Source organism: Callorhinus ursinus, unplaced genomic scaffold (genome assembly GCF_003265705.2).
Source record: "Callorhinus ursinus isolate GAN/ISIS: 27379988/994484 unplaced genomic scaffold, GSC_fseal_2.0 scaffold13, whole genome shotgun sequence".
NCBI classification, from domain to species: Eukaryota; Metazoa; Chordata; class Mammalia; order Carnivora; family Otariidae; genus Callorhinus; species Callorhinus ursinus.
In genome coordinates, this window is record NW_027397075.1 from 18,293,630 (window position 1) to 18,309,586 (window position 15,957).

General features: G+C 50.8%; 2 protein-coding genes across 6 annotated transcripts in view; one reads left to right on the forward strand and one right to left on the reverse strand.

Moving 5' to 3' along the window:
- Positions 1 to 5,848: 5,848 nt before the first annotated feature.
- Positions 5,849 to 8,421, forward strand: MIXL1 (Mix paired-like homeobox). Its single transcript, XM_025878053.2, has 2 exons — positions 5,849 to 6,193; positions 7,278 to 8,421. Exons 1-2 carry the CDS (start codon positions 5,849 to 5,851, stop codon positions 7,581 to 7,583), a joined length of 651 nt encoding a protein of 216 aa, XP_025733838.1. The 3' UTR covers positions 7,584 to 8,421.
- Positions 8,422 to 11,261: 2,840 nt separating this feature from the next.
- LIN9 (lin-9 DREAM MuvB core complex component) overlaps positions 11,262 to 15,957 on the reverse strand; it is a 64,776-nt gene continuing 60,080 nt past the window's right edge. For all 5 annotated transcript variants that reach the window (XM_073899862.1, XM_025878125.2, XM_025878124.2 and 2 more), the window contains 3 exons: positions 13,442 to 13,621; positions 13,190 to 13,287; positions 11,262 to 12,709 (listed from right to left, as the gene is read on the reverse strand). In XM_073899862.1, coding sequence (XP_073755963.1) covers positions 12,604 to 12,709; positions 13,190 to 13,287; positions 13,442 to 13,621 — 384 coding nt within the window. In that variant the 3' untranslated portion in view covers positions 11,262 to 12,603. The remainder of the gene's footprint in view (positions 12,710 to 13,189; positions 13,288 to 13,441; positions 13,622 to 15,957) is intronic.

Sequence of the window (15,957 nt, forward strand, 5' to 3'; positions counted from 1 at the left end):
TTGCTCAAGCGATATGCCCAAAGCGAAAGTGTATTTGGGGCATCACAAGGCAGTGGGCTGAGTCTGGGTCTATGTCTGCCTGCTCCCCGGAGTCATGGGTCAGATGCATGGGCGGGGGGGAGGGACCTCCACAGATGCAAGATGGCCGCTCACCCTAGAAACCAGGCTGCTGAGCAGAAGGCCCGGTGGTAAGGGGCCCCTCCTCGCGGCCCCAGACCCGGGTGCCATGCACAGAGTTGGCCCTGAGAGCACGTTGAGTGCAATCAGAAGGAGGCCCAGAGTGGAACCATTTATTGAAAACCATACATCCTGTTGCAAATTTAAAATGGAATAGTATCTACTTGGGAGTGTCTCCTCTCCTATATCCGAGAGTCTCCGTCTGATGGGACCAACTTAGAGTGGCATTTTACTCGTTCAGACGTCTCTCATCTACTGTGGGCAATAATATGCAGTAAAAGGAAGTATTTTGGACATCCACTCCCACTACTTGCTGGCCGGAACTCCAAGTCCGGAATTGATCTTAGGTTACCCTGGGCATCTGCTAACGCTTTCATAACTTATTTGGGAGTAGAGGGGCGCCTGGGGGGCTCAGTTGACTAAGCATCTGCCTTCAGCTCAGGTCATGATCCCAGGGTCCCCACGTCAGGCTTTCTGCTCAGTGGGGCGTCTCCTTCTCCCTCTCCCCCTACTCGTGCTCCCCCTCTCTCATTCTGTCAAATAAATAAATAAATAAAATCTTTAGAAAAAATTATTTGGGAGTAGAAAAGACAGGTGTTGGCAGATTCTGTGTTCTCCCGATGCCTCTCCATTTGTCCTTGTCCAGCGTGGCCACACGCAGGGTGGGCGACCAAAGTTTCACGCTATGGTTGGATTAGAACAAAATGACCAGAATGACTCAGGGTTTGAGCCCAATGACCATGTTAAAGAAACCCATAGCATCGCCAAGCTCTCCCCAGCATGGACATCTTTGAGGAAAGACCACGGCAACATTTAACACCCTGATGGGTGGCCGCATCTCTGGGGGACTGTTCGGTATGAGGACGGGGTCGTCATTTGGAGGACCCAGAGCTCTGTTTAAGTAACTCAAAACGAGAGTGCAGAATTCAAATCTAGTGTACGAATCTGAGCCAACTAAATACCTCCTTGGATCTGCATAGAAGCATCGGTCCAAGAAGAGGAATCTGCTGGATGGTGACCCGGAGCTGTCCTGCTGCGATCTGGTGGCCCCTGGCCACACTCGGCTGCTTAAATTTAAATCAGTTAATATGAAATACAGAAAAAAAAAGAAAAGAAAACAACCCCCCTCAAAAAAAAAACCCAGTTCAGGGGCACTAGCCCCATTTAAAGTGCTCAATAGGCATGCTGCAGAAAGAAATGTAGACAAACGTCTGGTGTGACGGCCAAATATTTTTGCTGGCCGACTCGGTTCTTCGTTATCAAGCGTGTGGACACGAACTTGGAGGTTTCTGTGGTTTTCTCTCTCTGAGGTTGAGATGTTGCTTTGACTTCCTCGCTGTGTGAGTCCGGGTGGTAAAAGACACTGCCCAGAGGCTTTGGATAGAAGTAAATAAAGGAAGAAAAGGAATCATCCCTTTAAAAAACTCACTGTGTTGGGTTCCAAATGTATTTCGCGTTTGTTATTGGAATTTATTTGGTGTTAACCAAACAACCAAAGAGGCTCCTTCACCTTTTATCACTTTCCTGGTGCATTAATACCTTTTGGGGGATGTCGTCTCTCAATCTCTTGTAACCTCTGCTTCTGGAATACACTTCAGAAACTCAGGAGGCCCAGGTTAGAGGAGAGGAAATCAAAGGCAGGATCAAAGGGGCAAACAGCTCGGGGCTCTGGGTGGGAGTAAGCCATCAACTCTCCTTTTCCTGGTTCTCTGGTCAATAAACACCGGCTCAGAGCGAGGGCCAGGTCTCAGCGCAGGTCGCAGGTTGGACGCCCGACTTGAACAACAAAGCCGGGAAGAGGGTACTTAGCACTTGGTGAGGAAAGGCAGGTGTCTGTGATGTTTGGGGGAGCCGGGGGGGACGGGAGCCCTGCTGGGAAATGTCGAGGATGCAGAGCAGGACGGTCACCCCAAGTGGCTCCCGCCTTCCCACGGGGGCTGCTCCAAATAATGATACCTTTTTTTTTTTTTTTAAGCTTGTTGCTTTTTCTACCGCGTCCCTACTGGCCTTCCCGCAGGATACAGGGTGTGTCTCTCTGAGGACTGTCTTCTGGGTCACCTTGCTCTCCCTTTCTGTTTCACCAGGTGTTACTAACAGACCAAATGCAAATAAGGACCAAAGCCCTGAGCAAGTCAGGTGGTGAGTGAGCGGAGCCCAGGTGTGGACAAGAGCTGCTGATCTCAGTGACCCTTGCCTTCGGCTAACTCTGAACTTCAGTGTGCTATTCTGGAACTGGTAACCTGACTGGCTTTGGTACAGCAAAGTACCTTCTGGAGCCTATTAAAAATGTACTTAGCAGGGGCACCTGGGTGGCTCAGATGGTTAAGCGTCTGCCTTCGGCTCGGGTCACGATCCTGGGGTCCTGGGATCAAGCCCCGCATTGGCTCCCTGCTCAGTGGGGAGTCTGCTTTTCCCTCTGACCCTTCCCCCTCTCATGTGCTCTCTCTCTCTCTCTCTCTCATGCTATCAAAAAAATAAATAAATTTCTTAAAAGCACTTAAATTTCACAGATTGTGTATTTTGGGAAAATAATCTGCCATAATTATTTTTTAAGCTCTTGTCAAGGATCGGGCTCTTTCCGTTTTCCATTTGAGGAAACAGGTATAGAAGAATTCACAAAAATATTTGCCGTAGGCTTGCAGCAGGATAACGGAGTAAGGCATCCAGAACTTGGGTTTCGTGGAAACCACTTATGATTTTAGAGGTGTCTGTCACACCCAAGAGGAGCGGAAAGTACCTGTGATTTTGAGTGAGTGGACACAGGAGAGCTTCTGAAGAGACCTGCGGAAGCTTAGAGCTTCCTAACCCCAGTCTGTGTCCACCGCTGACATGGGAATTCCGTTCGCAGCAAAGCAGTATCTCTTTCCAGACACATTACTTGCACCCTGTGTTTCAGTGTTGTAACGTTAGTTTTATAAAAACATTCAATTTTAACAGTGTTCCCGCTCATGTCCTTTTTTCTTTCCTAAGGACCCAACCCAGGGCGCCTGGCATGCGACTCTTGATCTCTGGTTGTGAATTCCAGCCCCACTGGGTGTAGACTTTACTTAAAAAAAAAAAAAAAAAATCCAACCCAGAATACCACATTGTGCAGAGTCATCACGCACATGATTAAAAAAATCATAATAAAGCAGCCCCGGGGAGTGTGAGATAAAGTCTCCTTCTCCAACCCCTTGCTCGTGATTGCAATGTTGGGTTTCCGCCATAGCCCCACCGAGGTGATGCCTTAGGTGTACACAGGGCACACACAATGAGAACTTCATTTAGAGCAAAAGGAGTTGAGAGGGGGAAAGGCTGAAATCTTATTCTGCTGCAGAGGATTATGATGCCACAAGCTCTCCAGAAAAGTCAGGAAGGATAACGCGTGTTTAGTCGGTCTCCTGGGTGACGCGGCCACACCGAGTGTGGGCATCGCTCGCTGCCAGGTCAAAAGCAGAGAAGACCACCTGTGTAGGTGGCTTCATCAAACCCTCCCCGGTTGCACCCATGACCAGGCACCTCATTCCTCGGGGCCCCGTCGAGGAACGGGGCTGGGATGCAGAACTGTGTGTGTGTGGGGGGGGGTGTCCACACAGCGGGAGAATTCCTGTGACTCCTGGCCCTGGGCAGTTTCTGGCTCGCTGGGCTGTCTCCGGCTGTTAAACCTCAAGTGGCGGCTAGCAGCCGGGAAACCTCTGCCTCCCTCGGAGGCTGGCCTTCTGGTCCCGGTAGCTCAGCTACAGCTAGGGAACTTGGGTCTGCGTGGATCTGGTTCTATCGCCGCTGCCTGCGACTGGGACCCTAATGAGCCCACTGGGCCTGAAAGACAACCCGCAAGAATGGAGGGGACAGGGGTCTTGCCTCCTCCCGAGGGTGCAGGGGAAGTGAGCGGTGAGCACAGGAGTCTATTCCGATGGCCGGCTTGGCACAGTGGCTCTGGAGACCTCTGGGCCTCGTCTGGATTGTGGAACTATCCCAGATCTGTAAGCCTGGGATGAGAGTACCCGCTTCATAGAAACACATGTGTAGCATGGCCTTGCCCACAGGAGCTTCATAGTTTTGGGGCTGGGGATACCTGGGTGGCTCAGTGGGTTAAGTGTCTGCCTTCGGCTCAGGTCATGATCTCAGGGTCCTGGGATCGAGCCCTGCGTCCTGCTCTTGCTCAGCGGGGAGCCTGCTTCCCCCTCTGCCTCTGCCCCTCTCCCCGCTCATGCTCTCTCTCTCGTTCTCTGTCTCTCTCAAATAAATAAAGTCTTTAAAAAAAAGGTTTTTGGGTTAATGAAAGAATGACAAAGCATAGCAAAATAGAGGGTCTGACCTCCCATCCCATATGCCCTCTGCCTGAAGACTCTGATGATCCAAAAAAGGAAGAGAGAGAGGAGGGGCGCAGGAGAGAGAGAGAGAGAGAGAGAGAAGGCGTGGTGGTGGGGAGATGGGGAAGCAGGCTGCCCCGAAGAGCCTCAGGGGTTTGAAACAGCCCCTGACACCCCAGCCACCCACCAGGGGCCAATCAATCACTGAGCTCCTGTCCCCAGCAGGCTTTCTGCTTTGACACCCAGGACATCTTTCCAGGACCGAAACATCCAAGGCCTCCTTGGGGTGGTCTTACAGTATTCCAGGATGGACAGACAGGCAGGGACAGCGCCCTGAAGGACCCTCCCGACAGAGAGCAGCCCGGCACCGTCCTGGCCAAGTCGGGGCTCAGGTTCTGGGAACAGGAAGCCCGGGGCCTCGACTCCTCTCCTGGGCGGAGCGGTTGCCACACGGGACCCTGCGTTTCTCTCCCCATAAAGTGAATTCAGAGGCATCCAGTGCAAGGGGCGTGCAGGGAAGGTCTGGCACGGTGCCTCACGCACAGTGGATGTCCGCACTTGAAGGAGAGGGAGAAATGGGTGACTGCGCTCTCAGACCTTACAGGAGGGGGGAGGCAGAGACTCAAACCAGGGCCAGAGCACACGTCAGGACCAAACGGGAACCTGGAATGGGGCCCCGCCGGGCAGAGGCAGGCCGGCGCGGAGACTTCCCGGGGCCCCGTCAGTCAGACGGCCCGTGAGCATCGCTGGAACCACCCCCACCCGGAAAGGCCCGGGCACGCGTCTGTAAACGTGGGCGCTCTTTCAGGTCCGCCGCGCCCAGGGGTCCCTTGTTCCTCCGCCCGCGGGCATTCCAAAGGGTCCGCGCCTCGCTCCCGGTGAGGCCGCGGCCTCCCTCCGCCGCCCCTTAATCTGCACCCCCTCCCAATTCAGGATGTGCGGCGGCGGCTCGCGGAGGGCAGGGGCCGGGCTGTTTGACCAACCTGGTACCGGGTCTGGCACGTAGCCGGGGGGGTAAGTAAATAGCTCCGAGGACGCGGGCAAGGGTCGCTGCCCCGGCCCGGCGCGCCGCCGAGCGGGAAGCCCGCTCCGGGATGTGGATTGCGGCCGGCGGGCCGGGCGGGCGGGGGTCGCCGGGGGTAGGCGGTGTGTGTGTGGGGGAGGGGGGGAGGCCCAAGTTCACGCCTCCCCTCCTCCCGCCCCCGGAGGCGGAAGCGGCTGTTCCCACGCCGTCTGGCGGGGCTGGGGGCGGGCCGGCCCCCCGGGGGGACACGGGCCTCCGCGCGCCCGGCCCTTTGAGCGCGCCGCTCCCCTCCCTCGGCCCGCGCCCTATAACCGGGGGCCCGCGCCCCTCGGGAGGCGCACTGGCTTGCGCAGCAATGGCCGCGGCTCGGTCCCAGCAGCTCGGCTTCGGGGCCGCTTCCGCGCTGCCCGCGCCCCCGCCCGGCCCCGCCGCCGCCCCGCCGGCCCCGGGCCCCGGCCCCTTCGCCGGCTTCCTGGGCGCGGGCTCGGGTCCCGCCGCGCCGCCCCGCGCGCCTCCCGCGCCTCCCGCGCCCCCCGCAGGCGCGTCGGCCCCGTCGGCGTCCCAGCGCCGCAAGCGCACGTCGTTCAGCGCCGAACAGCTGCAGCTGCTGGAGCTCGTCTTCCGCCGGACCATGTACCCCGACATCCACCTGCGCGAGCGCCTGGCCGCGCTCACCCTGCTCCCCGAGTCCAGGATCCAGGTGAGCCCCGCGCTGGGCAGGGGCTGCCCCGGGCGGATGGCGTCGGGACCCGTCGCTGGGGCGCTGGGGGTGGGGCGCACGCAGCCGTTTCCCTCCGTCGGCGTCCAGTACGATCCGGGCCCCTCCGAGGACGCCCGGCGGCCCCTTGAAAGGGTCAGAAAGTCCATCCCGAGCAGGAGGGTGAGAAGGAGCACTTTCACACTTTTTCTCGATCTGGGAAGGGACAGATGAGGCACGGTTGGGGCTTCCACCGGTGGGACCCCGGTCTCTGGGAGAGAGCAGGGCTGGCTGAGTCTCCGCGTGGCCCCCAGCGCCCGTAAGGCCCCTTTCTTGGCGGGTATTGCGTTCGAAGGGGTGTAGCATCTCGGGGTAAAGCCTGAAGCACGTGGGGCTTCTTGTCACAGTTTGAAAAACGCGGTGCCAGGCACGTTTATTGCAAAGGGATTGAGATCGGAATTCGGGAGCTTGCTGGTGACGAAGAGCCTGTCTTTTTGCGCATGGTCTGCGTCCACATGCAGTTTTAAGTAGAAGTCCTCACTTTACCACTGGGAGGAGCGGGCTTGTTTTCCTGAGTCCCTGGTGGAATCCGTCCGTCGGCCCCAACCGGTGGCGCACAGGCTTCCTAAGCAGGACACCCTCGCTATTTGTTGGGAGACGGTGAGCAGAAAAATGTATTCACAGAAGTGAAGTCCGCGGAGCAAAAACCCCTTCTTGATTGATTTGACAAGGGACCACACTTCCAGAAATCGATTTTCTAAATTCTCTTGCCACCTGTCATCTTCAAGCCTAGAAGCCTTTTATCCTCAAATGCTAAGTGCTTCTCTTTCTGCCACCCCACTTTTCATCGCAGATATCCCTGTATGATGATGCCCAGGCAGAACAAGGCGGGTTCCCCATTTGGCACCTGGGAATGGTGAGGCAGGGAGAGCCAGGGCCTCTGAACTCCTGGCCGCCCGTTGGCCCAAGTGCTTTCTGGAAAGCGGGAAGCTCGGGGCAGGGCAGCAGGGCACGTTGACCGGGAACTCGGGAACGGTGAACTAGCGTAAGGACTCCAACGCAGAGCCGCTTCTCTGCCCTCTTCCAGGTGTGGTTCCAGAACCGGCGGGCCAAGTCAAGGCGGCAGAGCGGGAAAGCCTTTCAGCCCTCGGCCAGATCCCAGCTTTTCCTCCACCATGCCGTGCAGGGGCCCGAAGTGAAATGTTTGAAGCCCCAGTCGCCTCTTGAAGTAGACGTGAACTGCCTGCCCGATCCCAACAGGGTTGGGGAGGGCATCCCCCACCCGAGCTGCCAGGGTCAGCGCTTCGAAGCCTACTCTCCCCTCTCTGAAGACACTGGTTCAAAGCTGGACTCGTGGGAGGAACACATCTTCTCTGCCTTTGGTAACTCTTGAAGAGTCTGGGCGAGGTCAGGGTAAGCTCCGAGGAGCCCCCGTGCCCCTGAAGGCGAGGACACACACATCAGAAGGCTGTCCTTTCTGGCTCCAGGGCGAGGAACACACGCCCAGTAGCTTCGGTGAGGGTGTCGCCGGCGCGCTCCCCAGTGACGCTCCCTCCCCCTTGCCTGTGATTCTTTCACCCCTTCTCCTCCCTCGGCGGGCCCCTCCCCAGGAGTCCCGCGGTCCTTTGACCCGGGTGCCTCCAAACCCGCACCTCCAATTCCATCAGCATCCCGCTCCATGTGGCCGGTGCCCCTCTTCCCTTCCGGACTGCTTTGTCAGAACTCCCTCTCCCCTTCCCAAGAACACGGCGGCCAGGCTGACCCTCCCCTTGCGCGCCCCAGCTGCCGGCTTCTCGCCTTCCTCCAAGGCTCGTGACCTTGAACTCAGCAGGACGCAGTCCTCACCCTGTCCCCGGGATCGACTCCCTTTCTGTGTGTGTGGCCCATCCGTCTTTACACTCATTCGTCCCTCCGGTGATTCTGCATGCAGATTATTTCTAGAACCCCCTGCCTCTGGCTTGTCAGATTTTCGCACATCGCTTTCTAGAAATCTGTGGTAGCCTCCCGTGGCCACCAGATGGAAAAAAGCTTTGGGTTACCCTCCCGACATCTCCAGCCAAAGGGGCGGCCGTGCAAATCTACTTGAGGTCACCCGTGCACAGCGTGGCCCTGTCCCCGAGGCCCTCCTGTCGGTCGTCGAGGACCAAATGAATACCACTCTCTCTCAGACACTTCAGGTCCCCCTCCCCCGGAGTCTGAAACTTCCTCGAATCCTGATTTTGTACGTTTTACTCCAGTCACTCCCACATTACCCATAGCACTTGTGATTGTACTTGGTGCAACTTGAGTGGGTTATTAAATGCTTTCCACAAATGCTTCACTGCCATTCTGTTGAAATGAGTTCGGTCCTTTGGACAGCACGTCGTGCAGCGCCATCCTCCACTGCTTGTGGAAGAACAGAGTCTCTGCAAATGTGGCCCTTCGGTCATCGGGCCGCTGTGCTGAGAACCTGTTCAAATTAGTCGCATGGGTGCTGGCTTCCGATTTCTCTCTCCCAATGTACACATTAGAATGTATGCAAATTAGGGTGTAAATTAGCCTGAGATCCATTAAAATCCTGTCTTGATATTTTGAGGGTTTTCAAACTGCTGAGGGCCAAGGGAGACTTTGTCTACGGGGTGGCCGTAGGGGAGGTGTCTCTGTACGCGGCACCTTGGAGGAGGCTTGCAGGAGCCGTGGCTAAGGCCAGGACTCCTGTCCCGATGTTACTGGAACAGTCTGAGCGCCCTGAAATGTCTTCGAGATCCCACAGGCCGGTTGCCCTCATTTTTGCAAAGGTGTTGTTATTCAAGTGACTTGCGGTTTTCAGCGTAGCGAATGCGTTGGGAGAAGCAGCCGGAGACATGTTCAGGCTTTAGCGGCAGACCTGGCTTCCGAACCCTTGAAAATGGTCTGAAACCAAACACAGATGCTAAACGTTAGCTGCGGTTATTGAAGTACTTACGGTGTGCTCCGCGGTCCCTTTGCATTTGGACGTGTGCCCCGGACAGGTGCGAGACTACAGACATTCACACCCACAAGACTGAAAACCTGACACTCGGAGCTTAGAGTCCACTAAGGGTCACACGTAGAGGTTAATCTTGCAAAGAGCTTATTAATTAAGTGGATTATTGCCCTTACATTGTGTTTTCCCTAGCGAATACCTACAAAATCTGTAAACATTTAAATCTTGTTATTTTTAATTTTTAAAAAAATTGTGGGACCCTCCAAGAACATTAGTCTGCACCTCCCTTGAACTCTCAAGAGACCCTAACTGCTAAATGTGTTATAGGCACTGTGTGTTTAATCCTTACCATGCCGTGTAAGTTAGGGGCTATTATTGTTCTAAAGAACAAGAAACTTTATGGTTCAGATCACAAGTGACTCAAACCTGGGACTCCATCCACCCATCTCTCTAACCAGCAAATAATGCCTTCTGTATTGGCCTGGCCTTTTTAGTCAGGACCAGGACGAGTGATAATGCTTAAAGGTAACCCCCCAAAGCAGAATTTCTGCATCCAAGGGAGTAGTCTCATCTTGCAAAGCAATCATCATGGAAAAGCCCATGCTGGTTCTAGTGACACTGATGTTGGTTCGAGCTCTTTTGAAACTCTTGTTTGCTCACTGCACAAACATTTGCTGCCTGTGAACAGGCACTCTATCAGGGCCTGGAGATAAAATGGTGAGCCAAGCCAGGAGTAGAGAGGCCAGCAGGCTGACCCAAGAAGAAATGTAAGATTGCAAACGTGGAGCGCGCTGCACAGAGAGATACCGGAGGACCTGGAGACGGTGTGTTGTAGTCAAGGAAAGCTTAACTGAGAAACTGACGTGTAGGATGGTCAGGAGTCACCAAGGTGAGGAGAGGGAAGTGCACGTGCAAAGGCCCCGTGGCGGAAGAAGCAGGACGGAGAAATTGAGGATGTCAGACCATACGTGGCTCTCTGCGTCTTTTTTTTTTTTTTAAGATTTTATTTATTTATTTGAGAGAGAGAGAGAATGAGAGATAGAGAGCACGAGAGGGAAGAGGGTCAGAGGGAGAAGCAGACTCCCCGCTGAGCAGGGAGCCCGATGCGGGACTCGATCCCCGGACTCCAGGATCATGACCTGAGCCGAAGGCAGTCGCTTAACCAACTGAGCCACCCAGGCGCCCCCGTGGCTCTCTGCGTCTTGTGGAAGCGTTCTGAATTTGTTCTGAGAGCCCTAAGGCCTTAGATGGAGAGAACATGACCGATTCTGCAGTTTAAGACTATTGCTCCCCGAATGTTGCAGTTGAGGGGGCAGAGTGGATGCTGCAGAGAAGGTAGGGGTGACCGATGACTTCCAGACTGGCGGGGACGGCGGCCGGGCCGAGAGCAAGAGAGGTGGTAACCACACAGGCACTTTCTAGTGCCTGAATTTAAGAGAAAGAATTGAACAGGCAAATCTTTTGGTAGATTCTCAACGGTGGCAAGCGAATCTGGTTTTTGGGGACTCAGCGAAAGTCTTTTCAGAAACAAACCTACACAGCATGTGGCACTGATGGCTCTCTTTAGAACTCGTGAGATGTGCTGGGCCGTGGCAGCGTGGTGACCCAGGCGCCCCTAGGCAGACTGTATTAAAACCAACCTCTCACTAGGTCTACAGTAAGCCAAGAACTGGTTAAGTGTTTTTTCACTGTGATTTGTACAGATGGAAAAAAAACCCTCCCTTAAAGTCATATTGGATGATATCGTAATTCAAAATGACTTGGTGATTCATCTGTATTGTTTCCCCTAAAAATATAAATCAGTGGAAGGGGCACGTGGGTGGCTCAGGTGGTTGAGCATCTGCCTTTGGCTCAGGTCATGATCCCAGGGTTCATGTGATCCTGGGATCGAGCCCCGTATGAGGCTCCCTGCTCAGCGAGGAGCCTGCTTCTGCCTCTCCTCTCCACCCCCATGCTCCTGCTCTCTTACTCACACACACTTTCTCTAATAAATAAAATCTTAAAAAATATATATATTCATATGTATATATAAAATACAGTGGAAATTACAGTTCCTTAAAACTTTTCAAAAAGGAATACTTATCAAGTTGTATTAATTAAATGAGAATGGTAGACAGTATTGCTTTTCATAGATCAATTTATTTAGAATTACAAATATTAAGAATAGAGGATTTATGCATTTCTTAATTAACGTAACAGTTTAGCTAAATATAAACTCTGCACTAAAGTTTTGCAGTGGCACAATACCAACAAAGAATATGGAAGCATTTTTAAACTATACAAAAATTTCAAATGGAAAATAATCTCGTTTTAGTTTTATTATACATTAACATATAAAAAGTCCCATTTTATGAGACATCTAAAAGAATCAAAGCCACTTCTACAGCTATATCTTAAACTCCAAATCTGAAAACAATTTTATTATATTTTGACTTTATAATATTCTATATTAAAACAAAGAAAATTCCAAATACACACTTTTTACAAGATTAACATTTTAGGCTGGGTTTTTCCTTTAAAAAACCAAAAAACAACAAAAAAACCCCACAACCAAATACAAACCTTTTTTTCTGCATTTCACAGCACTGGTTATTTTGTTTTCCTTATAAAATCTTTTGACTTTATAAATTGTGTACGGTTGGATTTTAACCAGTCATCTGGTTCAAAAGTTGTGCAAATAAACAAAATATGAAAATAGTGTGTTATCAGTCTTTTTAAATAAGTCTCCTAACAATAGCACTTTTTGTCCTGAATTGACGGGAAAAGTCATGCCAAATCCACTTGCTGAAATGTAGCATTTTGCAAGTAATTTATTTTTTTCCTGCTCCTTCATTTTCTTTCAACAGACAAACGACAAAGGTTTCTTTTATAAATTATGATAAATTAAAATAGTTATTATTATAAAATGATCTCTCGAGCCGTGTCACACCGCAAGTATCCGTCCCGCATACTTGTCAAGTCCGCATCTCCCACTGCTATTCCAGAGGCTTCCTGCACACGTGCCTGCCCATCTCCCAAGGGCGCTCTCTTCCAGAGACTGGCAGGGTGAGGAGCTAACGGAGCCCGCGCTGCAGTCCTCTGGCCGGAGTTCCCGCACTGCCCCCTGGCAGCGTAAGGAGCCCCCCCCCCTCCCCGACGCAGCTGTCTGCGCGTGCTGGCCTGGATTCATGCACGTTCAAAAAAGGGTCAGCATACTCTTCCTTGAAAGCCTATTACGTTCAGTTTCAGTTTAAAAATACTTGCTTATAAACATGTAACATAAGCGATGCTACTGCAGCTGAATAATAAAAAGACAAATAAATAGAATGCCGGTCAGCAATGCTGGTTTAAGAAGCAGTACAGTATATTAAAACGCCCTAGTTGGAGATTTACATTTCCCTTGCTTTCCAGCGCTTGGGTTATCTGGTGCTGGAAGCCTCGGTGCAGGGAGCGCAGCGTCCTGAGCAGCGCGAACAGCGAGGGCTCCTCCTCAGTCCCTGTTGGTGTCATTGGCTGCGAAGGCGTGCAGGTTTCCCATCTGGCTCAGGCCACTCTGAATGTGTGCAACGTGGATTTCTACGTTATTCTGAAAGCAACTGAAGAAGAAACACGGTTAACTCCCTTATTTTGCAACGTTAGGAAAATACTTGTTAACAAAGGAAGAGCCGAATTTTAGTCCAAAAAGCAGCGAAGACAATGACCCGAGGAAGGACTAAAGCCCCCATCATACCAGCTACCCCCCAGCTGCAGCCGTGACGGGAAGGGCTGCTGGAGGGGGCAAAGGAGCCGCGGGGGTGCGGGCGAGGGTGAGAGTGTCTCTCTGGGGAAACTACTCAGTGGAGCCCCCACACCAACCCAAGCCTAAATACTGTAGGTCTTCGGATTCCTTTACATAAACCAAATCCATGTGAACTTTCTATTCTGTTAATAGACGGGATATAACTGAAAAGGTCTTTTGGAATTTATTTACAGGGTAAAAATTATAGGAATGCTTCACAAATATGCATAATTCTTAAAACTTTACTGGAAATCCCCATGAACTTAGAAAAATGATTAGAGTCCACCTAACGAATTACCTGATATTAGACGCATCTATTGTACTCTTGATATCATTTAATGAATCTGTAAGTGATTTGAACTCAAAGGAATTCAGGTCTCCTCCTTCTGCCAGACACTAAAGGAAAAAATATTTCAAATTTTAATTGAATTATAGTTCAAATACAGACACAAAATACCTGATACAATCTGTGTATTGTAATCATTTATTAACAAATTAGTGCAATTTGTGTAGGTATCAAAATGAAGAGAACGTTTTCTCGGAGATGTACCTTAATTTGTAATAAAATAGCGGTGAGCCTGGAGATTAAGTCTGTGAGATTTTCGTTCTCAACACAGGGCTGTCCAGTGGAGGAGTTGGCGTGCCGGACAATCTCCTGGGCTTCCTCCTCACACCTCCGTCTCATATCCGTGGGCTGGTCCGCAGGCTGCAGGCCCTGGTCTGGAGCGAGCTGGGAACAGAGGATTCCAACATGAGATGTACGGTCACCAGGCCAGACGATGTCTGTGTGTTCGTGCCCTGTCTTCAGATGTGGGTGTTTACAAAACTAGCCTTTATAATGAAAATGGGCCTCACACCAGAAGAAATGTTTCTTCTTGGTTTTCTTTTCTTGATTTTATATTTCTGGCAACTTTTAATTTTGACATAATTTCAAACTGCTAAAAAGGAATAGAAAAAATACTCCTAAAAACCCTTTACCCAAATTCACTGTTTCTTGTTTATTCCGTGTGGCAACATTTGATCTCTCTCTGTGTAACAGATGTAATGTTTTCCCCTTAACTATTTGAGAATAAGCTGCAAACACTGTGCCTCTTTCCCCCTGAACACTCCAGTCTGCATTTCCGAAGTACATTCCCACAGGGCAACTGTCACAACCGGGAAATTTCCCACTGATAGAAGACCATATTCTTCTAAAAGGGCATGTGTACAGTCCATCAACCATCCCAACATGTAAGTCCCCCCCACGCCCCACCCCCCGCCAGAGACATCTGGTTGTCGTGTCTCTGTAGATTCTTTTATTCTGGAACAGTTCCTCTTTCATGAAATACCATATTTTGGAAGAGTACCAGCCAATTATTTTGTCCACTGTCCCTCAACATGGGTTTGTCTGTTTCCTTGTGATTAGACTGAAGTCATGCATTTTGGGGAGGAATACAAGAGTGATGGCGAGCTCTTGCTCAGGGCATGTCGGTCAGGAGGCCCCTGATGCTGATCTGTCCCATTATTGGTCACGGTGTCTCCGATCACTGGGTTAAGGGAGTCAGGTGTCGGCCAGATTTCCCCACGGGACGGGCTTTTCCCCTTTGGAATGAGTAAAATTTGTGAAGAGAGATTTAGAGGCTCCTGTCCTGACCTCTCTGACCCCCGGTTTTACTGAGCACCCCTGCCTTTACCAGGGTGTGGTGTCCCTGTGGTGACGGCTGCCAGGCGCCATTCCTCTCACCCTACCATTCCTCCCACAGTTGCTAGCGGGCGTTTTACTCTAAGAACTTTCCCTTAAAAATTAATTGGTTAAGTAGTTAATATTAGTATGGACTCATGGATTCTTACTTTACGCAAAGGGTTCTAATCTCTGAGTGTAGTCACTTGTGCTGAAGCCCAACTGCCCCAGATCTAGTCAGTGGGGACGGTGTCCCGCCGGTCCTGTTGGACACGTTCCCGGAAGCTGGGGGGCACAGTGAAGACGGTCCGGCCTCTGGAATCAAGTCTCTTTTTCAAGGAGCCCTGCTTCCTTTTATTGGAGAGCAGCATCTGGAAGCCACGATCGAGTGCTGGGGGGGGCTCACTGCCATCAGGTGTGTGCTCCTGGGCTCTCTCAGCGTGTGTGTGTGCGCCTGCACGCACACACACCCACGTAGCTACGTCATAAAAATAAAATGAACCTCGAAATCAGACCGATTCTCCCTATTCTAACCCAACACCACAGGGTTTGTTGTAGTCTCCCATCTTCATAACTGCCTTCTCCAGAGGTGAGAGGGCAGGCCTCCCCGATCCATGATATACTTAGTTACTCATGTGCTCCAGCCTAGAATGCAGAGTTTCAGAACTGCGAATCCACACCACCAGGAGTGAAAACCTTACTAACTAGAGTTCATTATTTATTTAAAGTTTGATTTATCTTCAGACTAAGGGTATAGAGTCAAAATACTAAGTTAGGTTATTTGGATTCATTTTTGTCTCCTTTAGTGTTTATGTTATTCCTTTGAAGAAGAGTTAGGTTCATTTATTTCTACTTATACTCCATTTTGGAGTTCATCTGTATTTATTGAGGCAACAAACACTCAGAGAAATGTCACTCCCCTCACTCCCCGATCCCCAAATTAGTTCTAGTTTATCCTTCCTGTGTTTATTCTTGAAAAACTAAGTGGATATATGTGTATTTTATTTTTACATATTTCTGCTTACTCCAAAGGAAACACTTAATATATATACTTCCATGTACTTTATTTTTTTTCACTTAATACATCCTGGAAATCACTCCATATCGGTAAATAGAGAGCTTCCTTGTTCGTCCTTACAGCAGCAAGATATTCCACGGTATAGATGTACCTTAAGTTACTCAGCCAATTCCCTCTTTATGGGCATTTATGTTTTTTCTAATATTTTGCAAATACCAGGAACGCTGCAATGAATCACCTTTCTCTAATGCTTTAAAAAAATTCTAATTATTTTTAGGTGCTATGAACATTCTAGTGGTAAAGAGAAGTTCACAAATCTGTTTGGTATATATCAGAAATAGAATTGCTTAATCATACTGTTTACACTTTTATTTTAAAATCAATATTG

What these genes read in the sequence shown, in the direction of transcription:
- MIXL1 (XM_025878053.2), top strand. Translation starts at nt 5,849, where the DNA reads ATGGCCGCGGCTCGGTCCCAGCAGCTCGGCTTCGGGGCCGCTTCCGCG. An exon ending in TCCCCGAGTCCAGGATCCAG is followed by an intron (nt 6,194 to 7,277) that starts GTGAGCCCCGCG and finishes GCCCTCTTCCAG; the next exon opens with GTGTGGTTCCAGAACCGGCG.